Source organism: Salvelinus alpinus, chromosome 4, assembly GCF_045679555.1.
Source record: "Salvelinus alpinus chromosome 4, SLU_Salpinus.1, whole genome shotgun sequence".
Lineage (NCBI taxonomy): Eukaryota > Metazoa > Chordata > Actinopteri > Salmoniformes > Salmonidae > Salvelinus > Salvelinus alpinus.
The window spans coordinates 56,368,784-56,394,438 of NC_092089.1; the positions used below are offsets into that span (position 1 = coordinate 56,368,784).

At 41.5% G+C, this 25,655-nt stretch overlaps 1 protein-coding gene across 3 annotated transcripts; it reads right to left on the reverse strand.

Annotated features, from left to right (window-relative positions):
• Positions 1 to 9,600: 9,600 nt before the first annotated feature.
• Positions 9,601 to 24,834, reverse strand: LOC139574004 (vascular endothelial growth factor A-A). Of its 3 annotated transcripts, none has more exons than XM_071398078.1 (7): positions 24,137 to 24,355; positions 22,811 to 22,853; positions 17,870 to 18,066; positions 17,200 to 17,276; positions 16,639 to 16,671; positions 12,513 to 12,644; positions 9,601 to 11,232 (listed from the first exon to the last, which is right to left on the reverse strand). In XM_071398078.1, the coding sequence occupies exons 1-7, from the start codon at positions 24,203 to 24,205 to the stop codon at positions 11,211 to 11,213; spliced, it is 573 nt and encodes a 190-aa protein (XP_071254179.1). In that variant the 5' UTR covers positions 24,206 to 24,355; the 3' UTR covers positions 9,601 to 11,210. The 3 variants fall into 3 exon arrangements, 2 of the variants coding, with proteins under 2 accessions (XP_071254179.1, XP_071254180.1); XR_011674681.1 differs by lacking the exon at positions 9,601 to 11,232 and adding an exon at positions 13,858 to 14,152 and having other exon boundaries at positions 24,137 to 24,834; XM_071398079.1 differs by lacking the exon at positions 12,513 to 12,644 and having other exon boundaries at positions 11,077 to 11,232.
• Between the last annotated feature and the right edge of the window lie 821 nt (positions 24,835 to 25,655).

Sequence of the window (25,655 nt, forward strand, 5' to 3'; positions counted from 1 at the left end):
TAGGCAACAACATATCTGCCACTCTGATCCTCAAAATGGGGGCCCATCAGGGGTGCGTGCTTAGTCCCCTCCTGTATACCCCGTTCACCCACGACTGCGTGGCCAAACATGACTCCAACACCATCATTAAGTTTGCTGAAGACACAACGGTGGTAGACCTGATCACCGACAACGATGAGACAGCCTATAGGGAGGAGGTCAGAGACTTGGCAGTGTGGTGCCAGCACAAGAACCTCTCCCTCAATGTGAGCAAGACAAAGGAGCTGATCGGGGACTACAGGAAAAGGAGGGCCGAGCACGGCCCCATTCACATCGACAGTGCTGTAGTGGAGCAGGTCAAGAAGTTCCTTGGTGTCAACATCACCAACAAACTATCATGGTCCAAACACAACAAGACAGCCATGAAGAGGGCACGACAAAGCCTTTACCCCCTCAGGAGACTGAAAAGATTTGGCATGGGTCCCCAGATCCTCAAAAAGTTCTACAGCTGCACCAGCTAGCGCATCCTGACCAGTTGAATCACCGCCTGGTATTGCAAATGCTCGGCATATGACCGTAAGGCGCTACAGAGGGTAATGCGTATGACCCAGTACATCACTGAACAAGCTTCTTGCCATCCAAGCCCTACAGTGCCCTCCGCTAATATTGGCACCCTTGGGCAAACCCTTGTGAAAAAAGTATATTTGCTGTTTATCCTCTTGGTCTTTCATTCAAAATATTCACAAAAATCTAAACTTTAATTGAAGTGAATGTGGAAGAAATTAAATAAATATTTTTCTCCGAAACATGTGTGGCACAATTATTGTCACCCCTAGAAATGATTATGAGTCAAATCTACCTGAAGTAAATTCTCATTCATATTTTTTTGTAAATTTTTAAGGTCACCTGAGTGATTACGAATACTCAAGTGGTAAGCCATGACTTCCTGTTTCACTGGGGTATAAATATGAGGTGACACACATGTCAAGTTCCCATAGTCATCCATCACAATGGGAAAGACCCGAGAATGCAATTATGATGTGCGACAAAGGTTGTTGAGCTGCACAAATCAGGAAATGGCTATAGGAAAATAGCTCAACGTTGGGCATTAATTAAGGGCATTAATTAAGAAGTTTAAAGCATCTGGAGATGTTAACAATCGGCCCTGGAAGAGGATGTGTGTTTATATCAACCCCACGCACAGTGAGGAGGATGGTTGGGTCTTGGGGTCATAAAGTCTTCAAAACTATGACCAGACACCACCTACATAACCACAAGTTGTTTGGGAGGGTTGCAATACAAAATGACAGCCTTTGCTGTCATCAAGCAACAAACTCAAGCGCCAAACGTTACTGGAACTTTCAATGGGTTCTATGGTCAGATGAGACCAAAAGAGAGCTTTTTGGAAACAAGGTGGGTTTGGCGTAGACAGAAAGTAGCCATGCAGAAAAGTACCTAATCCCCACTGTGAAGTATGGTGTTGGATCTTGGATGTTGGGGGGCTGTTTTTCTTCCAAAGCCGCTGGACAACTTGTTACGATACATGGTATCATGTACTGTGCCGTGGTTGGATCTTCCAGCAGGACAATGATCCAAAGCACACCTCAAAATCAACACAAAAATGGTTCACTGACCACAGAATCAAGGTTTTGCCATGGCCATCCCAGTTCCCTGACCTAAACCCCATAAAAAACCTGTGGGATGAGCTGAAGAGGAGAGTCCACATGTGTGGACCTCGGGATATATGAAGGATCTGGAGAGATTCTGTATGGAAGAATGGTCTCAGATCCCTTGCCATGTGTTCTCCAACCTCATTACGCATTACAGGAGAAGACTCAGAGCTGTTTAACTTGGCAAAGTATTGAATGACTTTATTATCTATGCATTGTTACTTTACCCCTACCTACATGTACAAATTACAAGGGCTTGTAAGTTACCATTTCACGGTATTTGGCATATGTGACAAATAACATTGGATTTGATTTGAAGGTACTTTTGTGCCTAACCAAAAAAAGGGGTTAAATATGTGTGAAAAATATATAATTTAGTAACAAGTAACAAGTAACACAACAGAATGTAAAAAATGTCAAGGGGTATGAAAACTTTCTAAAGGCACTGTAACGTTCTTCTCGTGTGATCTTATTTCTTTAAAAAAAATGTATTGTGTATTTTTGTTTCACCTTATGTTATTTTTAGTAAGACATTGTTATTGATTTCTGAATTGTTGGGTTTAGAGGTAGCAAGAAAAGTATTTGACTGTACTTGTGCACGTGACATTAAAACTTGAAACTTTAACTACCCTATGCTTTAACTAACCGACAACAGCAATCAGCTGATGATTGCGTCATCTCTCACTCTCCATCCCTCAAAGTCACGCTCAGCTATAGCTATACGCCTCTCATTATCACACAATAACCTCTCTCTCTGTTTCTCTCTCTCTCTCTCACACACACGCACGCACGCACGCACGCACGCACGCACGCACGCACGCACGCACGCACGCACGCACGCACGCACGCACGCACGCACGCACGCACGCACGCACGCACGCACACACACACACACACACACACACACACACACACACACACACACACACACACACACACACACACACACACACACACACACACACACACACAACATCTGAGTGGGGTAGAGGGTGAGACTGGTGACGTAGTGTGGGGTCTGGTGGTGTGGGCAGTTTCCACTGCCTGTAGCAGAAGACCAAGATTACCTGATCAGAGGCACATTGTCCTAGTCCTAGTGACAGCCTGTGAACTGAATACAGCACAGTGGGACTCTTAAAGCTACAGTACACAGTGACATGCATTCAGAGGAGGGAGTGCTTAGCCTGTGAAAATCTACTTTAAAAAACTGTTATGAAAAGCCCAAAACAAAATTGTCATCCTTTTTTGTTATGTAATGTTTTTTTCTAAATGATTCTGATGGTTTCTATGCTCAAAATACAAAACATTTTCTGAAACTGCATCATCAGGAAAAGCGCCAAGTTATGCATGCCTTCCCAATGTCCATTTATCCATTCAAATTGTTGACGCGCACGGCCGATCCTGACTCCAATGACTGTTAATGGACAGGGTCAGCATAGGCCTCGCTGCTTTGCCGAGCTGACATTTGTTACATTGAGCGAATTCCATATTTTGCACATGTATATTGCCTAAACATGTTATGTGGTTATTGCCTGGGGAAGTTGTGCAAATTTGGGCGTGTCTGCCTAATTTGGCGCTCACATCCCTTGAACTGAACAAACTTGAAGCTAGCTAGCTCGCAAAAACAACCTGACAGTATAGCATACTGCACCTCAAACAATTTTCCTAGTTAGAATAATGTAATGCGCCGTTTGGAACTTTGGAGGGCGCAAAGAGTGGAACGCCAACTACAATGAAAATGTATGATTCGGATGAAATATGTCCATATATTGGTCTTTTAGTGTCACCTATCAGTTGTAACTGTGGATACTACATTGGTCTATGGCTGAGCTGAGTTGAGCAGTGTGTCATTTTGTCAGATGACATGAAATATGTCGCCATCAGAAGATATCGAATGTGTTTCTTGGCTACATTGGTGTTTACATTGGTTGTTGGCGCTATCTGTTGTATGGGGAATTTGGGCTTCATCAAGGTTTATTTTTGAGTAAATCTGGCTTTCATAATAGCCAGTTCTTACCCAGCCACCAAACCTCACTGCACGTCACTGGCACACAGGCACGCATTCACGCACAGCTCCTCTGCCCTTCATTTTCTATTCATTTCAATAGCCCTCACTACAGTCATTCACAATACAGAAGTGAATTTAGAAAGGTAGCCCGAGCTATACAACCTCTTCTCTATTAATTCAACACAAATTTTTTGAGCAGGTTGCTGGTGTTGCATTATAGAAGGTACACTTTTATTACAGCTCATTTCTTCATGTTGTCCTGTATGTGTGCTTTGAATAGCAAATTCCCAGTGGTATTTCCCTAATTAGACTGCCAAAACCTTTCAAAATCTTTCTGTGCACACAGGTCAGTCTGACAGGCTTGGTCATTTGGGTTCCTCCCCCACATTATTTCAGGAGGACTCCATGAGATGAACACACGCACAAGCATACAAGCATGCACGCAAGCACAATCACGCATGCACGCACGGGAACAAACACACACACGTACAAACACTCATGCACGCACATGCACACACACATGCACCCACCCACACACACGCACACACAAACAGCCATACATGCGCGCACGCATGCAAGCAAGCACGCACACACTCACACACACACATTTTAAAAAATGAAGTCAGAGGTAGAGGTTTAATGTTAGCAACAGCAGCTTATAGTTTCTAAAGCAGCACTTTAAGTCCAGCGCAACACTAGCCCTTGAAGTTAACACAGGGTCAAAGTTGGTCCGATTTTTTAAATTCCTCTCTTTTTTTTTCTTTGTAATAAATAATTTTTATCCCATTTTCTCCCCAATTTTCATGGTATCCAATCACTAGTAATTACTATCTTGTCTCATCGCTACAACTCCCGTACGGGCTCAGGAGAGATGAAGGTCGAAAGCCATGCGTCCTCCGAAGCACAACCCAACCAAGCCACACTGCTTCTTAACACAGCGCGCCTCCAACCCGGAAGCCAGCCGCACCAATGGGTGGGAGGAAACACCGTGTACCTGGCCCCCTTGGTTAGCGCACACTGCGCCCGGCTCCGCCACAGGAGTCGCTGGAGCGCGATGAGACAAGGATATGCCTACCGGCCAAACCCTCCCTAACCCGGACGACGCTATGCCAATTGTGCGTCGCCCCACGGACCTCCCGGTCGCAGCCGGCTGCGACAGAGCCTGGGCGCGAACCCAGAGACTCTGGTGGCGCAGCTTGCACTGCGATGCAGTGCCCTAGACCACTGCGCCACCCGGGAGGCCCTTAAATTCCTCTCTAATCACAAATTAAATCATTTACAGCATTCTTCTGAGAATTTAGCCCAACAACGTCCCTGGTTTTGGAGGAAGATTATAGGTTCTGCATCATTTATGGTACTAAATCTGACATTTAGAAGTGTTTCAGCCCTGTTTTATGGCATTAATCTTGATTATTCTGTGTTAGGTGTTACTATAATTTGTAACCGTGATCTGGATGTCAGTCAAACAGCTGGATTGGCACTGCGCTGCAGGGTAGCCTAGCGGTTAGAGCGTTGGACTAGTAACCGAAAGGTTGCAAGTTCGAATCCCCGAGCTGACAAGGTACAAATCTGTTGTTCTGCCCCTGAACAAGGCAGTTAACCCACTGTTCCTAGGCCGTCATTGAAAATAAGAATTTGTTCTTAACTGACTTGCCTAGTTAAATAAAGGTAAAATTTAAAAAATATATCATCTCTGCCTCATAATGGCAGCAAGTCAATGTTACTGGGACTCTACAGCGTGATAACACGCTCCTGTAATCACCTGTTCATTCAACAACTGGAGCAAGGTTCACTAGACCCTAAATAATTTGAGCTATGTCAAGTGAACCTGAATTACTTTTGTGAAAAGACAACAAACCAATCCAGAGTGTTGTGTTTAAAATAATGAAAGCCCTGATCCAAATCAACCCTCGTAAAACAGATCATACAAAATGACTGTATATCAGTGGTAAACAGCTAGCTGGCTGAATCCATATAAAAAGACCCAACCCATTACATTCAAACCTGTATCGATTGATAACACTGAACAGTCACAGAAATGTGATCAAATAATCACTCATGGCTTTATCGATAATCTGCAAACTGAAACATTATTGACCGCTGACTGGACAGGACCTTTATTAAACATGCTCCTACACTGTATCATGTAATTGCTCCATATTCTTTTCAGTTAACCTTTACTTCATACCCATCCCGGATCCGGGAGCATCCTCATCAAAAAAGCTGACTAGCATAGCCTAGCCTAATGGGACAGGGATATCATATAATATAATTTCATGAAATCACAAGTCCAATACAGCAAATGAAAGATAAACATCTTGTGAATCCAGCCATCATTTCCGATTTTTAAAATGTTTTACAGCGAAAACACAATATGTATTTATATTAGCTAACCACAATAGCCAAACACACAACGGCATATTTTCACCATGTTTCCACCGCATAGGTAGCCTTCACAAAACCCACAAATAGAGATAAAATTAATCACTAACCTAGAACAACTTCATCAGATGACAGTCTTATAACATCATGTTATACAATACATTTATGTTTTGTTCGAAAATGTGCATATTTATAGCTACAAATCCTGGTTTTACATTGTAGCCACCATCACAAATAGCACCAAAGCAGCCAGAATAATTACAGAGAGCAACGTGAAATACATAAATACTCATCATAAAACATTTATGAAAAATACATGGTGTACAGCAAATGAAAGATAAACATCTTGTGAATCCAGCCAATATTTCCGAGTGTTTAAGTGTTTTACAGCGAAAACACAATATAGAATTATATTAGCTCATCACAATAGCCAAACACACAAAGCTATTTATCCACCGCCAGCATAGATTTCACAAAAACAGCAATATAGATAAAATGAATCACTAACCTTTGGACAACTTCATCAGATGACAGTCTTATAACATCATGTTATACAATACATTTATGTTTTGTTAAAACATGTGCATATTTAGAGCTGCAAATCGTGGTTATACATTGTGAATATGTAGCAACAATTCACCAAAATCTCCGGAGATATTTTGGACAGTCATCTAATTTAATCAAAGAACTCATCATAAACTTTACTAAAAAATACATGTTGTACAGCAAATGAAAGATACACTGGTTCTTAATGCAACCGCTGTGTTAGATAAAATAAAAATAAAAAACTTTACTACAACATACAAAATGCATTATTGTGAGACAGCGCTCACATATTCTACCCCCTGTTGGAGTGAACATATTCCACAGAAATACGAAATAACATCATAAATTGTGTCTTACTTTTGCTGAGCTTCCATCAGAATGTTGTGCAAGGAGTCCTTGGTCCAGAATAAATCGTTGTTTGGTTTTAGAATGTCCATTTCTTCTGTCGAATTAGCAACCTTGGCTAGCATTGTGGAGCGCACGTGTCCATCATCTCTTGGCGCAAAGAACGGAAAATTCCAAAAGTCCCAATAAACGTTGAATAAACTGATACAACTCGGTTGAAAAATCCTACTTTATGATGTTTTTCTTATATGTATCAAATAAAATCAGACTCGGAGCAATTCACCGTGTATACCGAACGCTCTTCAGAAGACAATATAGAGGTCCCCCGCGCGCCGTCGACAACAAACAAAATACCGGACCTGCCACTCCAAAAGTTCTTATTCGGCCTCAGATCAAGCTAGACACCCCATTCAACCTTCCACTGCCTGTTGACATCTAGTGGAAGGCGTATGAAGTGCATACATATCGATAAATAAAAGCCAGTTGAATAGGCAGGCCCTGAAACAGAGCCTCGTTTTCAGATTTTTCACTTCCTGTATGGAAGTTTGCTGCCAAATGAGTTCTGTTTTACTCACAGATATAATTCAAACAGTTTTAGAAACTTCAGAGTGTTTTCTATCCAATAGTAATAATAATATGCATATTGTATGATCTAGAACAGAGTACGAGGCCGTTTAATTTGGGCACTATTTTTTCCAAAGTGAAAACAGCGCCCCCCTATTGACAAGAAGTTTTTAAGTCCATTTCACTGGAAAATGTAATATTTCTTTCCCTGGAAGACAACACCCACAAACAACAGAAACTTCCTTCATGCAGGCCTCATGATGCAATACTAGGGTGAGGGAGTCACTCGTAAAACAATAGATGAAACCACACTTTCTATGGAATCAAGTTGAAACTTCCTTTTAAGTATACAAAGTGAAACTGGGTAGGAACCTGGTGGTTAGCCATTACCTGAACGTTATTTGAACGTTATTCAAATACAGGCCTCATTAGGCATTTCCTGGAGTGGTCGGGTTAGCGTTTCCATGTTGTTCCGTGACTAAGCAATTTCTTAGTGCCAGTGTGCAGTTTACCTTACTAAACGTGATTAATGACCTACAGTAGTACACAGGCATGCTGACGCTGACCAACTCAAGAGGAAGAAGGAAGAGATGGAGGGAGGAAGATGAATAAGAGGAAGATGTCAAATAAAATCCAAGACAATAGGCTCCCTCCTTCCTCCTTCCTCCTTCCTCCCGCTCTCTCTGGGGTTTATTTTAAGAGAGAGCCACTGCTAATCTTTTCTTAGTGGAGGTAAAATGCATGAAATGACATAACCACATAGCCATTTGTATTTTTGGATTCTAATTAGAGAGGTTCACAAACCACTCATGACAAAAAAAACTCCAGTTTCAGAGATTCTTTGTGAACAATTTGGGTAAATTATTTGAAATATGGCACAAAGTCAATGCTCGGTTCTGACATTAATAGTGAGTTTATTTTCTTCTCCTCTGTTGTTCATTGTAAGTTGTGTTGAGGTGTTGACCACTTAAACAAGGGCTATAGTGCTATAGCGTGATTGTAATATAAAGGTAATGTTTACAAGAACTGCATTCACGGTAAACACTGCATATGTTGGCTCAATCGGAAATTACCTTTACATTTCAATCACGCTATAGCACGGAACTTCTGCGATACGGATTGAATCGAACCCCAAGTGAATCTATCACTTTTTTATGTACATCTGCCCTTCATGTACTGTTAAGTATGAATAGATCAAAACCTTTTGTGGCTTCTTTTGTTTAAATGTTAATTTTATGGTTTAAGCACCAGTTGGACCTACTTTGATCATGCAAAGGACCATGAGACCTATGGTTCCATTTGGGGCATTGCGGGAAAAATGTCAACTTCCAGGAACTGTATTGCACTTTGTATTGCATCAGTGCTTAATGTAATGTAATTTCTGAATCTTTATGAATGTAGGCCTACATCAGGTAACTGCCAAAATAATGGAAACACTTGAGTACAGTAAATGAGGAATACAAAGTATATTGAAAGCAGGTGCTTTCACACAGGTGTGGTTTCTGAGTTAATTAAGCAATTAGCATTCCATTATGCTTTGGGTCATGCTGGGCAGGCCATTATTTCAGCCATTATTTTGGAAACCATGGCTATGCCCCCATAGGATGACAATGCCCCCATCCACAGGTCACTGAATGGTTTGATGAGCATGAAAACGATGTAATGGTTGTCTCAGTCACCAGGTCTCAACTCAATTGAATACTTATGGGAGATTCTGGAGTGGCACCTGAGACAGCATTTGACACCACCATCAACCAAACACCAAATGATGGAATTTTGCGTGGAAGAATGGCGTTGCATCCCTCCAATAGAGTTCCAGACAACTGTAGCATCTATGCCAGGGTGCATTGAATCTGTTCTGGCTTGTGGTGGCCCAACGCCCTATTAAGACACTTTATGTTGGTGTTTCCTTTATTTTCTCAGATACCTGTATGTTGCATTTCATGTATTTTAATGTAGTCTTGTACTCTTATGATGCCTTATCAATTGGCTTAGGAATGATTAATAAAGTAGGATTGTGTTGTATTGTTACTTGATCAAATTATTTTAGATTGATCCAAATGTCAGAGGTAATTTCAAAACAGTTGAAAAGATAGGCTTCCAAAGCAAACTGCATTTTCTGTTTAATAAAAAACAATATATTTTCTAAATAAATATAGTTAATAGTTACACTAAAAACAAAAAAAAGATGTTACTACTGTAAAATGGATAATTTTACAGCACCAATAAATATATTAATGTGAAAATATACTAAAAATGTGTCTGTACATGATACAACAAACAAAAAAGCATTTCTGACACTGACATACAAATAGAATGTTTCTTTTTTTCATAAAAGGGCAGAGAGCATCATCTCCTTCTACTGCTCCTGGTTCCCCACTATACCAAGTCATGTTCTGGCCTAAACTGGGCTGGCCAGAGTCTCAGTCTCTCACTGTGGAGTTTGCCGAAGATGACCAAGGTCAGTGAGACGCCCTCAGTCCTCCTCATGACGTGTCTTCGGGCACTCAAGTGCAAAAACACATGTCCCGACTCGAGCTTAAAACTGCAACGTTGGCTGTGCGTCTTTTCACAAACATGTTTGTGGCAGGGTTTGTTTGTAACAAAATCAAGACACATTCTACCAGACCTTCTAGCCCAACAAAACATACAGTATCAAATTTTCAGGAATGTTGAAGTTTTATCTTTCGGTTCTTTTTCCCCTTCTTTAAAAAAAAAGAAATACGTCTACAGTTTTCAATGTTTTCCATGGCCAAACAGATTGGTGATAACATTGCCAGGTGAAGAAGTAATATCAATATCAACCATAACACTGTATATAAATATATAAATTAAATGCACAGAAAACTGAAAATATTCTAGCATTATAAATTAGATGTAGTGTACTAGACAAAGGGATATTAGGTAAGTATATACAGATCGTTATTTTTTTCCATAATGGACTATTCTTTCATGTATGTGTGCAATTATATCTTTGGAAAACAAATGAAGACATTAAACAAAGCAAATAGAGATCATTGATTTTGACAGTGGTGAGTTGAATGCCACTGTTCCTTGGCGGAAGATGGAATCAAGTTCAGTATTCTCTCGTCTCCATATATACCTACATTTGATATTCCTTTAGAAGTATTGTCACACCGAGTCCTATCTGGTGTTAGTCGATACGGTGGTGACAAAAACTTAACCCCATAGAGGAAATAGTTATGCCTTCTGACAGTTCTCCAGACCTTCAGAGGTCTGAGGAGAAACATGCTCCCGTTGCACCTCTCAGTGAAGTTATGGTCACAATTTCGCTTCGTTTTTATATAGATATATTTAAGATACTCATATCCACAGCAGACCAACATCCAGTGAAGTGTTACATAAAATAAAATGTATTCTGACAAAAACTCTCAGTCCTATCCACGCGAAGGCCCAAACACCCTGGAAACTAAACATTTGTCCCATTCACACGCCAGACAGTGGCGCATTCGTTCACTTTATAATGTCTCATTTTTTATAGCAGCAATACACATTGTCATTGTCCTTTTAGAATATATATATCTTAGAAATATACAACGGCATGTTGTTATCTCAGTCTCTCTCCATCGTTCACTCTTGCTCGTTCTTTCTTGCGTCATTTTCTGTCCATCCAGGGAATGCGTCCTCAGGTTTCAAAGTGCTGTGCCAAGAAAATATTCCTTCATTTTCATTGTCCCCCTCTCCCTCTCCTCATCTCATCTCCTTGGTTTGTCACATCTGTGGATGACAAGACATGATAGACAGTAGGTTATAAAATGGGCAACAAATCCTCCTCCCAGCAGGGGTGTAGCCTTGAGCCAATCACATCACCGCAAATGTGGAAAACTCCTGCAGCCCCTCCCTCTTCCTCCCCTGACCCATGACCAATTGGAATCATGTCGCTGGTCACCCCACTCATGTGTGGCTCTCTAAATCCAGCACACTGTGTGGGGGGCCCCTAAGGTTCAAAGGTCAGGGATGTATATAGTAGTGTCAAGGGAGGTCATCAACACAGGGCCTTGTGGGAGTTTCACCGGAAGCAGTCAAATCTCCATTGGGCCACTGACTGAATACAGACGTTATTTGCAACCAATGGAGATGGAGTTTTAATCCCCGATTAGTAATTGAGTTTAGGGCTTCGCCTCGTAGGAGTTATGAGTAGGACCATTAGAAACGAGCAGCATGGACACCAGCTCTACATTCACTCAATTAAGAGCCTGTTGGGTTCACGGTTACGAACCAAGGGAAACACTTTCCCTTTGAGTGTTAGTGTCATGCATGAGTTAGTTCTGTCTTGAGTCCTGTACTGTGCTGACTTATAAACATGTCTGTCCATTTGTGTGATCAAGACTGGTCGAAGTTAAAAACAACAATGGACGCTAAAATTCCCCTCCTACGCAGGTGGTTATATATATCCATGTAGTGATGGGAAAGAGATAAGGAGACTATGTTGGGAGATGATAAGTAGGATGATAAGTGTGGGTCAGAATAAATGGGCATTACTACAGACTGACCAAATATGGTGCGGACTGTCTCACACACATAAAACCCAACCCCCTACACACATCTTGCTTGGTGCTAGAATTTAGTATATATAATATAGATACTGCATTAATATGAAGGGAATCTAAAGCGAGAAACGAACTGTTTTTTGTGTATTGTCTAGTTTAAGTGTCTACCATGCAAAGGGAATACACTACACTAGCTAGCTATAATATACTACCTTTATAGAACACACGATAATAGAGTCACAGTTCTAACATCAAGGATGATGTTAAGAAGAGTATCAGAATATTACGCACGACAACAGACAATACAAACACACTTACAAGCAAACATAGTCCCACACAATTCTCTATACAAACAAAAACATATTCTATAAGCAAGTGAGAAGCATGCATTTCTCAGCAGGAGAAAGAAAATCAAGCAAGTGACAGAAGTGCAAACAGGTGGATGGATGTAGATGAATGGAGTATAGATCAAGTCACGTTTTTTATCATAATATTTCGTAAACAAACCTGCAAGTTCTTTCGTTTAACTGAAGTTGTCTGGACTTGCAGTCTAATTGTGTGAATTTGCAGGAACATTTACAGGTGAGAGGGTCCTGCACAAACAAGCGCTTTCTTCTCTCTGAGCAAGGCTCACAGTGGCTGCAAGGGAAGCAAAAAGGGAGAGAGAGAGAGGTCTAAGCTATAGAGCGTATCCAGCTATAGAGCCCCCGCCCCAACACACCAACATTGGACAAACATTTGAGCAACATTAGCTCAATACTTCTGCAGCCGCTGGGTGGTGTGAAAGTTGTTTGAGGTTGTGGAGCATTGTGATCGGGTTAGAAAGAGAGCACGTGTAGACTTTTCTACACACATGGGCCTCATCATGCTTGCATACACTCACACACTCTTTCATTCATCCTCTCTAATGGCATGACAAGCACATGTGTGATTGGGTCTATGAAAAGCAACATTGAATGAGAATTTTTTTTACTTATACACACATGATCCTGTATACACACACACACACACACACAAAACAGGTGCAGGTGATAAGGTAAAGTCCACAGCAGAAACAAAGAACACATAGCATTTGCTTCCCGATCCATCCAATGACATGCTCACAAGGGAGCAGCCATCTTTAAAAACCCATTCCTCCCAAAAATCTGCCTATATTTCCCACTACAATTACCCTACAGACATGCTCACATGATTGCCACAAATTAATGGGATGTTAGGATGACATTAGAATGATGGCTTGGCTGAGTAAGCGCAGGCTCGGGCACAATGTAAGGATTATAAAATACAGATCAAAGACAATCTAATCGTATTATTTTCACAAGCCTAGTTTAAAGTCAAAGTAGATGCCGTCGCTGGTGCTTAAAGATGCAGTATCTTTTATGGAGGTGAACATGTGAGACAAAACGAGGACAGAGACAGGGGAGTGCTGTGATGCATCAGACGAGATGAAGCTACGCTTTGTCTCAGACAACTCAGTTGGCCGTATTTCTACTAGCTACGTGAGGTCAGATCACGCCTGCGTCACGTTCAAGACCTTCCCGTCTAAAAGCATGAACAAAGCAACCCAAAGCAGCCTTTTTCGGGGGTACCAATCAAGGTGACAATAACTCTAATCAAACATAAACTGAGCCAAGCCTGTCTGTACTTAAAGTAACCAAACCAATTGACACTATTGTGGTAGAAATTTAAGAAAATAGTGTTGGTTCATCCACCTATCTGCTAAAACAAAAGGCAACAGCGAAACAGAGAACAAACTCCTAGCAGCATGTAGACTCAACATGGCATCGACCCTGCTGCCATGGATTAGTGAGGGGTGGTAGACAGCCATGCTTCATACAGACATCATCATTACCTGACAGTTCTCACTCACGTCAACTTCACATTACTGCCCTCGCCATGGACTTAAGTGGTGCATACGCCAGACAAAAAAAAAGGTTTCTTTAAAAAAATGGAGCCTCCTCATTCCAAACAAAAAGAGGTTTGCATTTTACAAGATACAAACAAGTTCCTCCAAAATCAAGCCAACCATCAAGAGAGACATAGTGCCCATGTGCAGACACGCCACAGAAGAGGCGCTGGCATAGGCCTCAGACCTCATCGTGCCAGTGTCTCTCTCTTTCTTTCTCTTTCTCTTTTGGTCATTGCCCCTAGAAAATAGAGAACAGGGCAAAAGAGAAAAGACACCTAAGTGGAGGCAGGGACAATCATACAGAGTTCAATCAATAGAGGTTAGGCCAAAGAGGAGACAATCAATCAAGTCGGGCATCTCCCTTCTAATCTAGCAGTGGGATCGATCCCTGTTTGAACGTGTGTGTGTGTGTGTGTGTCTCAATGTAAATGCGTGTGTCAATGTAAATACATCCACTGTTGCCTTTGTAAATCAGTCTATGCATATCAAGAGTTCAATTTTCGGCTGGCATTAAGGCAGTACTACTGTGAAATGCGCTTTAGTTTGCAATTTTGTCATGTAAAAACTAGCGCACTTGCATTTTCCGGCCCTAACGCCAGATTCGAAAATGTACCCGTTTTATATCAGCACGCTTGCGCCAAGATGGGAGGGGTGGAAATATTTTAGGCGTGTCCTTAAAAACATGATCCAAAGTGCTAATTTCAGGCAGCGCTGGTAGGGATATTTAAGACCAACCAAAAGCTGGTTTTAGCGGTAACGCAGTTGGTTATGGCATGAATGTTGACAGAGGAAACTCAGTGATGCACACTGCCAATATGCGCATGGAACAAGAGTAGCCTAATGTTCCTGTATACTTTGTATCTAGAAACATTAAAAAAAACATTATGTTTTATTTGGTTAAAAATAGCCTCCCCTCCTCTCAATGAAGGCTTTTTTTTGTCCTGCCCAATGCAATCGTGAAGTAGTCAAGACTGTCGATAAAGGGTTTGGCTCCTGAGACAACCTGGAAATAAATCTTAATCACCAAAACTTTATTAAAATATAAAGTTTGAAAGGAGTAAAACAGTGAGCTGACATTCCCTTGTTATCTATGCATTGTAGGTAGGCCCATATTATTTTAGCCATGCAAGTCCAATTTTGGATGTGTGTAAACCCTTCTCCATGATGTGTCATGCCCATCATGAAACGAGAGATGAGAACCTCATTGAATACCGATGAACCTCGTATTTAGAAGTTATCTGTAACCTATAACAATTGCCTGTTTTCTGTTTCATATGTTCAAAACCCAAGCCCTACCTGGTCTTTAGTATTATGTACAGTATGCATTTGAGTGAATGACTGAGGGTATGTCTGAGCTCATGAATGGCCTGTCTTTTCCCTGCACCCCACCCTGGCCTGGCTAGGGTGAGCTGTCTGCCTACGTGCTGGGTGGCAGGCAGAGGTGTGTGTGGCACAGCGCGGGGACAAGGCTCAGCTCAGCCTCATGACAAATGGATTTGATTTAGCCCTCTCAGGTAGCTAACATGATCCCATCTCTCCTCCACTGATCCATGGGGCTTTAACCCTGCGTGGTTCTTATCCAATTAAAACAAGGGACGTCCTCTGACGTGCCAGCTGCAACTGAGGTGGCTAAAGACATGTACACACACACGCGTCTCACACACACACACACCCCTGCATCAACACTGACAGTCAGTCTGTTTCCCTCCCTCCACACTGCCTGTAACTAACCACGTCCACTGCGTCTCCGTCTCCAGGCTCATCCACTATTTACAACTTTAAAAAAAAAAATGGGTGAACTGAATGACACCTGTTGCAATGATTACAGTGTAGAAGTAGCCACGAGGGCCGAGGGTCAGGCATGAGCAACTGGAGCTAAGAAGAAGGCTGCTGGGCAGCCTGGCCAGTCGCGGGTGGTCTGGCGCTAGCTAACTACCTCAACCCAACTGTTACAGCCACACAGTAAAGCACTAAACCAACCGCCATAAAACAAACAGACTCTGGGAGGAAGACAAAACTGAAACAAACCCCGTAAAAAAAGAGCTTAATTGGACCAGTAAAGATAGAGAAGAGAGGCTGTTTTCCCCATAAGGTGTGCTGCTAGTCCTCTAACTCCCAAAAGGTGTGAAGGGAACGTGGAGAACTAGGCCTCTACCTCCCCTCCCTCGCTATGTTAAAAAGAGAGAGACAGGGCTATGTGGTGTGGTGTAGGAGCCTATGAGGTGCTGATAATCCCAATCACTAGTAGAAGGCAACCTAACACTTCCTCTCACCACCCTTTAAAATTATCGACTCAGTCCTATCAGCAGGAGCAGGGCAGCTGCTGACTTCTCAGTGCAGCAGGGGTAAAAGATACTGTAGCTTCACCGTTACTATTAGCATTAGCATTAGTGCTACCCCACATTGTTGCTGGTACCACAGTGTCTAGCTGGCTTCTTCTCATCTGCATGTTGCCAATCAAAATGAGGAATACTGAATACATGAATACTTATTGGTTCGTGAGGATTAGGTCCCAGCCCTCTGTGTTAAGTTAAAGTGTCTGTGGGAACGGGTTGATGATTGGTTGGGAAACTGGTCAATCAAAATATTCAGATATTTTGGGGCTGGCAGATAGAGTTGTTTTGACAGTTTGAATATCAGAGTGGAAGCCAAACTGAACACAGACAGCTCCCTCCCCTCGTCCCACAAATAACTCAACAATAACAACGCAAAACATGTACTTACTTTTCTTTCTTTGCCTTAACTTCTGGCTTTGGTCTGAAATTAAGAGGAAAATGGAGAACAAAACCTTTAGCTTTATATTTAGCTTTTTATTAAAGGCCCAGTGCAGTCAAAAACATGATTTCCTATGTTTTATATATATTTCCACACTATGAGGTTGGAACAATACTGTAAAATTGTAAACAATTATGATAATGCCCTTTTAGTGTAAGAGCTGTTTGAAAAGACCGGCTGAAATGTCAGCCTGTTTTGGTGGGATGGAGTTTTGGCCTAAATAATTAGTTAATAGACCAATAAGAAAGAGATTTACAAATCTCTCTGCCAAAAATAGCTAGTTTTCAGTTTTCCCCTCCCTACTCATAACACTCCCAGACAGTAATAGCAAAATAAGAAGCTATTTTTGTTTCTTTTTGAACATTTAAATTGAAAACAATCACAGTAAGGTACTTAATTATTACCCAGAAATGATTTGATATTGAGATAAAAACAGCTGCATTGGACCTTTAACCAGTAAGCAAAACAGTGAAGCCTGAAATCATTATAGACCTGAGAAAAGATTCTTACCTGCATTCACACTTTCGATGTTCTGTGAAACTTAACTGAAAATTATGCTGCGATACTCTCTGTTTCACTTGTATTACCTGTAGAGAAACATAAGATATGAAACATTAAAATTCACATTGAAAAAGGGTCAATCCACCCAAACCAAATTCCTCTGCCGCAACATTACTACCTCAGAGATTCTTAGTGAGTGATTGCTCTGACCATTGACATAGTGGCCACAGTCTGACTACTAGCTGACTACTAGTAGCTAACCGGTCGGTGAAGATAGGCCGACACCATATCCAGGTATGTGCTGTATCACATTCCTATAGCTTATTCCTTTCCACCCTAGGCTCATGCCAACAGTAAGTCCTGACTCCTGACTGTGGCCAAGAGAGACTTCAACCACATAAACAGGGGCGTAAACAGGGTGTGCAAGGGTAAACAAAATAGCTGACATGCCAGGCCCCTGCTGCTTCACTTTTTCCATGGGACAGAGAGAAAAGCAAAGTATGAGAGAGAGAGAGAGAGAGACCTAGATAACCAGTGAGAAGAGGAATGGAAGAGAGAAAGGACACCGAGAGATACGGAAGAGAGAGGGGGTTGTAAGTGATAGGAGAGAGATGGGAGAGAGAGGGTTAAACAAATCCCCTGTTCACCGGTCCCGGCGAGAATTGGAGTTGGTGCTTACCTCCATGGTAACATTTTTTGTTTCCGTGGGGACACACTCGAGCGCCTCGTCGTTGCAGCATCCGGCGCAGCGCATGAGCACCACGCACGAGGGGATGTAGGTGTGCTCAATCTCATCTGGATACTCCTGGAAGATGTCCACCAGCATCTCCCGTGTCCGACACATGCTCTTGTTATACACGTCCATGAACGGGACCACTGCAGGAGGAAGAGCAGAGGGAGAACATCAGTACTGCTTCCTTCTCATCCTCACTGTGCCATAGATAACTGTCAGTAACAGTAAGATTCCTTGAGGAGAAGACAGCAACATCAGTGGCAACCCTACCACAAAACTGCTATACTGTAGAGTACAGCACATCCAACCTCTCCACATTGTAAAACTCTCCAATGCATTCTCTTTCATCCTTCTTTCCTCCCTCATTCCCCAGTTGTGTGCCTTTTTCTCCTTTATCCTAACTCTCCATGCCTCCTCTATTTCCTATTTCCCTGTCATCCCCCCCATCTGCTCTGGTTCCGCTTGGCAGTGGAAGAGAGTACTTGTGTGCCTTTGTGGTCGTCAAAAGGTACAGGCATTTGTTTCCTGAGTGGTTCCCATTACTAAAGCCAGCTTAGCAGATAAACAAAGCCACATATATATGGCTTCAGATGCAACAAAGAAGACTATTGTGCTGACAAGGATCTTAATGTCCCCCAGCAAAACAAAACAAAATCATGTCAAACCTGCGCATGTGCTCACAGCTGTCTAAAGCCCACCTAGGGCTGGGCGATATGGCCAAAATATTATATCACGCTATTTAAAAAATAAAATGGACGGTATTTTTAGTTTTTGATAATAATAAAAGTTTAACATTTGCTTTATGAGTAGTGAGTGATCCTAGGGTGGCAACACATACATTCTAAGTGATTTCAATGGGTCTTTCTCCTTTGTTATTGTTTTATACTGTTCAATTCAACTTCAACCAAAACAAATTTCAGCACTTTTATCATTTCTGCATTTCCTGCACTCAGTTGTAGTGGTGGAGAAAGTACCCAATTGTCATACTTGAGTAAAAGCTTTGATACCTTAATAGAAAATGACTCAAGTAAAAGTCACCCAGTAGAATACTACTTGAGTAAAAGTCTAAAAGTATTTGGTTTTAAATATACCTGTGTATCAAAAGTAAATGTAATTGATAAAATCTACTTAAGTATCAAAAGTAAGAGTATAAATAATTTCAAACTCCTTATATTAAGCAAAACAGATGGCACCATGTTCTTGTTTTTTTTATTTACAGATAGCCAGGGGCACTCCAAAACTGTTGGAATCATGGAAATAGAATGACTGTTCTAATTCTATAGTTAGAACATAATAGTTGGCACTTTGAATACAGTGTTGTTTGAGATGACAATGAATTAAAATGCCAGGGAGGAGTTATTGTGACAGGGTAGGAACTAAAGTGTTGATAAGTGTTTCCTAGGGGACCCTATAAGCTGGCTACATTGCATGTTTTCTCTTAGCTACTTCATGTAGCTAATATATTCTTGCTTTGTATATTCATCTTTGATTTAGAAGATACTGTTGCACAAACAACATGCTGATTTAGATCTACACCATCACTGGTATTATCAGGCTGTATTAGCTAGCTACGTTTGCTCTTACTCGGTACATTTATCAGCTAGCTATTAGCATTAGCGGCTAACAATTAGCATCTCACAAGATTTAGCGCAACTTGTGAAGAAAAGACAAACTAGCTGTTTGCTGATGTTCGAAACACAAACTAATAGAGTCATTATAGAACGCTAGTGGATTTATATTAAGAAGCAAAGTGAAAACAGCATTGTTATCATCAACGGTGCTGCATCGACCATGCAGACTTAACGCAAGTGTCTCGTGGTTGATTAACCTCAAATGCGCTCCTTGAGTGACAGGGGGCGTGGCTAGGTCTGTGTGGAAAGTGGCCCGGAGAGAGATGACTCAACATTTTTTAGCAAGTAAACTATAAAAATTGACATTACACATAGCATATCACATTTAACAAACCAAACATTCAAATACCGGTATAGAAGGTAAAGTAAAAACCCAAACCGGTTCCTGCATCAATACTGGTATATCATCAAATAAGGTATACAGCCCAGCCCTAAACCACCACACATTCAAACCCACACACAGGGACAATTACAACACATCCACACGTTTAAGCTACATGATCTGAGCTCACTCACACGCCATATACATACAACCCAAAAATCCTCAGATGCTGACTAACCCTACCTTTCTCCATCTGAGAATAATCCCCCACCCTCCATCCTATGGACTGGTTTCCCAGTGACCCCGTCCCCCTCCTGACCCCCAGGTCATCCGAGCAGCCCATGACCTCAGGCTGTGCGGTGCCAGGGTTCACCTTTGACATGTGACCCCCGGCAGCCCACCCCTTAACCAGTCGGCCTGGTTAGTTACGTCCTAATGCTACAACAACATCCTGAAACACCACTGCCTGCCGTAGCTGGCTGTTACTCCTTCTCAAACCATGCACCGCTGCTGCTAGCCCCTGGATGACCTGCCTGGTCAGCAGATGCAGTGTCCACTACCTCCCTTTATCCCTCCCAGCACCTGCTCTCAGAGGAGAAGCCCAGGCCCAAGCCAGCATGTAGGCCTGTGGAGGGGGGGGGGGGGTCCCAAGGTCACTAGCCCAACACATCTCCCTGTGCTGTTCTGGCTCTGCGGAGCCCCACAGTCTCCCTCTGCACAGCTGCTGCTTCACACTCTGTCTAGCAGCGTTCTAGTACCTAGGCAACATTTGTTTTAATGTGATTGTGTGAGTATGTGTGTGTGTGTAAGCCCATTAGAGCAAGCTTGACGTCTTAGCCTGTCATGCACATTTATTCCATGGTAGGCTATGCATCACGTTTTAAAAAGGCAATGCAGTTTTGCCTCCCTGAATTATGTATATATAATTTCCATAATGTAATTGCATGCACAATCATTTTTGGTATGTCATTAAGCCATGCATCAATGTATGGAATTAGCTTATTACACAGCAAGACTCCAATACATTCTATTTAGGTGACAAGTAATATAGCCTCTTCTGACCAAATTCACAAGCAACCACCACAGACACAAGCACATATAATGACAACTCCCCTTCACAGAAAATATCGAGGGAAATCTGAGGGAAAGCAGACATGTCAAGAATATGTATATTAGAATGAATGCAATATGCTGTGGTGCCAGATACACCCTTGTTATATCGATTACATATCCTATAGGATATATCTAAACCCATGCGTAAATCTGTGTGAGTGTTTGTAAATGGTACGCATGTGGAGTATTTCCATTCGCCTCACCCTTTGCTCATTAAACATTGGTCACAAAAGCTTTCTATGCTCTACAATAGTAATTTGAATGACAGTCAGACTTTGAATAACTGTACTTTTCCGTAGTTGGAATATACTATTAAGTTTATTTGTTCTGTCTCCACAAATATAAATATTATATTTTGTATTTACAAATTCTAATTCTGTGTTTGACTATTCTCTAAAAAGTTACTTTTAAAACACTAATAACTTATCCATGTAGGGGAAATAAACCGTGTCGTTTTAATCAACACCTTGCTTTGTGTATGGGTATGTGAATCATAGATGGGGAGTGCTGGGCTGAACAGAGTTTGCTATACTCTCATTAAACTGATATTGAAACTCCTTTAGAAGCCTCAGGAAGCTAATCAACACGACAAGGTCCTCAGCCCTGGGGCTGTCCTCGCTATGGATCCCGTCTCATGTGAGAAAGAAAGAAGAAAAGACAACAACGAACAAGGTGAGGGAAGTTGGATACGCCAGAAACCCTGGAAACTATGTGGAGTGCCTCCACTAAAGCAGTGTTTGAGAGAGAGAGCAGTGACCCATCGCTGTGATGGCGGAATACTGGTACAATGTTATAGTGAATGGGGAACATGCATGCTTCTACTGGGGCACAAAGGGATGTAGTTGGTGCAGGGGAGATGAGATTTAGAGGATATGGATATTCTGTCTCTGTGTATATTTTGAGATTGAGTGTGTCTTAGTGAGAGTATGTTTTGAGGGGAAGTATTGTTAACATGCGGGACTGTGTGTGTGAGAACTGAAGCGAGAGAGGGTGGAGGTTCTCTGTATCTCGCTCTCTCTCTCTGTGTGCGTGCGTGCGTGTGAAATGAAGGTCAAAAGCCGCTCACAGGTGTCAGAGAAGAGGAATGGAGTCACTGCCCTTGTGCTGAGAATAACAAACAACCACAATTCAATTTCCGTGTTTTCTCTGCTGAGGACCAGTCCCTGACGTATCACAGTGAGTAACCTGTCTGTGTCCACTATTGACTAACATGGCTAGCCTTGGACACAGCTAACAAGTGAAACACACTCTGTCACTGTCAATAAACAAACATAACCATGCATACATGCTTTGTCCAATATAAATGATACAATCTGACCATGTGTTTACCATGTTCCCAAATCACAAGAGAAAGAAAAAGGCAAAATAAAACATGAATTCAGCAGTGGCCTTGAATTCATGCAGTAACCTTGTCTGTTAACATATAGAAGACTATTTGGATCAGACACACTTTTATGGTAATTCCAAAGTCCCAAGTACAGCCTTTCACTCAGGGACTGACCACTAAGACTTCAATATAGTACAATTCGGTCCTATATGATACTCATAGGTACTCTCACTGATAGAGAGGGAGCATTGACACAATGTAAAGATTTTGTTATGACAATAGCCATGTGCAAAAGCCATGTGCAACAGCCAATTTGTCAAAAACGAATTTTCATTGAAGGCATAAACTTGAAAAAGTCTGCTATGGGAAAATTCTGATTCAGAATATGTCCACTAGGTGGCTATACACACACCAAATCCCCCAATAAAGGTAAACACTGAGAATAAACTTCTACAATATTGCACTTGTAATACATTTGTACATTCGGCACTTACCATCATTTTTACTCTTCTCCCCGTTCTTGGGTATGTGGGCTGTCTGTAAAAATGCAAACATGTAAGCCATTAGAGCAAGCTTAACGTTTTATCCTATGTCATGCACATTTTTTCTATGGTAGGCTATGCATCACGTTTTAAAAGGCATGGCAGTTTTGCCTCCCTGAATTATGTATATATAATTTCCATAATGTAATTGCATGCACAGTCATTTTGGCATGTCATTAAGCCATGCATCAATGTATGGCTTTAGCTTATTATACAGCAAGACTCCAATACATTCCCCCTTTATTATGACAGCTAGCCTACTTCATTGAATATTTTCCCGCCTATGGGCAAGTGAAGAGAGAAAATGGCATCACAGCAGCGCTTCAGTCACGTTATCACCTGACGTAGACTGTTGCAATAGCTCTTCAATATTGCGTGAGAAAGAAGCCGATTTAATTTTATAGATGAAAGACAGTGAGCTGGGTTGCCCATTGTTAGCGTTTACTGGTTGTACTGATTACCATAAACATTTGAGCGAATGTTTTAATGAACAAGGCATAAGTTTAATAGAAACGGGATATTATTAGCCTTGAGTACGGAGTGAAATACATGTTGACACTTTATACCCTCTGCGACCAGCTAGCCTATTCGGTTAGGGGCCAACAGGTTTGCACTATCCTTGCGCTCTCACGAGACAGGTCGTCTGGACTTTGCTTTTCATTACAGTAGACTAGTCTACAAATGAAAGCAAATACATTGCCAATATTGGAATCAACCCACTGGACACACACATCAATTCAACCTCTATTCCACGTTGGTTCAACCAGTGTGTGCCCAGTGGGAATAGTGACATTATGTTGTCGTGATTTTATTACAAAGGAATCCAATTGAATTATGTCGTTGTCGTAATTTTGGATTATGCTAGTGTAATGATGCAACTCATTTCCCTTTTACATCACTCAAAATTCCGATTTAGCCTATCCTACTATTTTGTTGACATTAATGCCAGGTGCATTGTGCATTTTCAAAAGTTATAATATAATAGCCTAATGATAATAGAAAATACAGCGTTAATTGGATAGGCCTATGACACTTTTTCCTAAAAGGACCAAAATGTATGTCAAACGTCAGGATTAACAATTCAACATTTACATAAAACCTCTCTTTAGGCCTATGATTCACAGAAAGTGAATACATTATAAGTGACCTACGGACCTAGCAGCAAGTGACGAGATTGAGCGACAAGGGCGATCACCTCATTAATGAAACATGAACAGCATTATATTCCTAATTCATCGGACGCATCTGATCCCCCTCCGATTTAAATATAATTCTCACCTTAACTGCATACAAATGAAGCTGAAGCAGCGCTGCAAATAATAATTGTACAAAACTGCCAATGTTCATGATTGTAATTCCGAAGGTGAGTTGGACAGTTGTACTAAAATTTCAGCTGTCGTTTGGATCAGACACAATAATAAAGAAAAAACAGGGGAAAAAATTCAACAATTTCTTGATAACCTTGGTTATAGTAAAAATCTAATCCATCCAAACATGGCAGATGTGCCACCTGAGAGGAATCCTTTTTAATTTTTTTGTATTGCAACCGCCTCTAAGGAATCTCAGAGAATACCCCCAAAGAAAGGTAACATCCAAAATGCGTCGGTCATCCGGAGACTCTTCCAAGATTTCTATTCTACATCCACATTAGAAACCCCATAATGGACTGAACATCTCCGTCCTATTATCTGCTCACCAGGATGACAACTTTCACCAACTTCTGAATGCAACTTTACGCATTGCCTTCACCGTGTGAAAGCGGCGGTTGAGTTATTACAAATTGATCAGAGTAGTGTGAGCGTTTGCCGGTGCAAAGTGATCCGTTAGCAATCCTCCTTGAAACGGTCTCCCTTTCCTTGTCTTGATTTTTAAAATGTATTTTACTATGACTTTGTTTCTCTTCAAGGTTAGGACGTCCAGGCGCAGAATAGGGAGATCTTGTCATACACCTCCGTTTCTCGCTCGTGTAGCGCGTTTACTGTTCTATGATCATGAGCTATTGCCTTTAGCAATCGGACGTGTCTACAGTAGGATGATGCTTGCGCTCATTGGCTAGATCACCAATGTGGGCGGTACTGGTTGGCAGGCGAGGGGTGGTGGGCGCGCTCCCATAAAACATTTAACTGTGATGTTCACATGGTGCGAATTGGTGAGTGTTTAAGTCACAACTTTGACCCAAAATATAATACATGACACGTTTAAAATGGTAAGTATTAAATGTCCAATAGTTAGTTGTGTTGTTGGTGCCTTTCATGGTCTCTTTTTGCCTTTCTGGCTACAATGAATCATTCAAAAGCTGCAAATAATAGTTTAGCGATAGCCTTTACCATTTTGTGGAAATATTATAATTTACATACTTTTTATTTTGCAACCAAAGGTGTTTGTATGTTATAAGTATTGGCAAGTGAGACAGTTACCATAAATAATGTGAAAATACCCAATTAGAATCAGGCTAGGCCAGGACTAGTGCAGGAATCGCTTCTGCACCTAAAGTTAACTTCCATCGCTTGGAGGTGGTGCACACATATTTTTAGTTCATCAGTTAAACAGAGATTGTAGCCTATATTGGACATTCGAGATGCATGGATCTCTAAAAGGATACAGAGTACAGTATGTGAGAATATTCAGGTATGAAAGAGTGGAGAGGAACTTGCAATGGCCTGGGCTGTATAGTGTTTTGCTTTTGTTATATGACACACATGATGCCGAGTTCAGGAATCATAAAGCGCTCATTCCATAGCCTCATTATCATAGCACTTTCTAGGTGCTGAAAGTTGCAAGAAATTGTCCTTATTAG

Bases quoted from the DNA above. Each gene is read 5' to 3' on its own strand.
- LOC139574004 (XM_071398078.1), bottom strand. From the start codon at position 24,205: ATGAACATTGGCAGTTTTGTACAATTATTATTTGCAGCGCTGCTTCAG. The intron at 18,067-22,810 runs GTAAGTGCCGAA...TTCCTCCTGCAG, and splicing joins GGAGAAGAGTAAAAATGATG to TGGTCCCGTTCATGGACGTG. The intron at 17,277-17,869 runs GTAAGCACCAAC...GTTTCTCTACAG, and splicing joins CAAAAAATGTTACCATGGAG to GTAATACAAGTGAAACAGAG.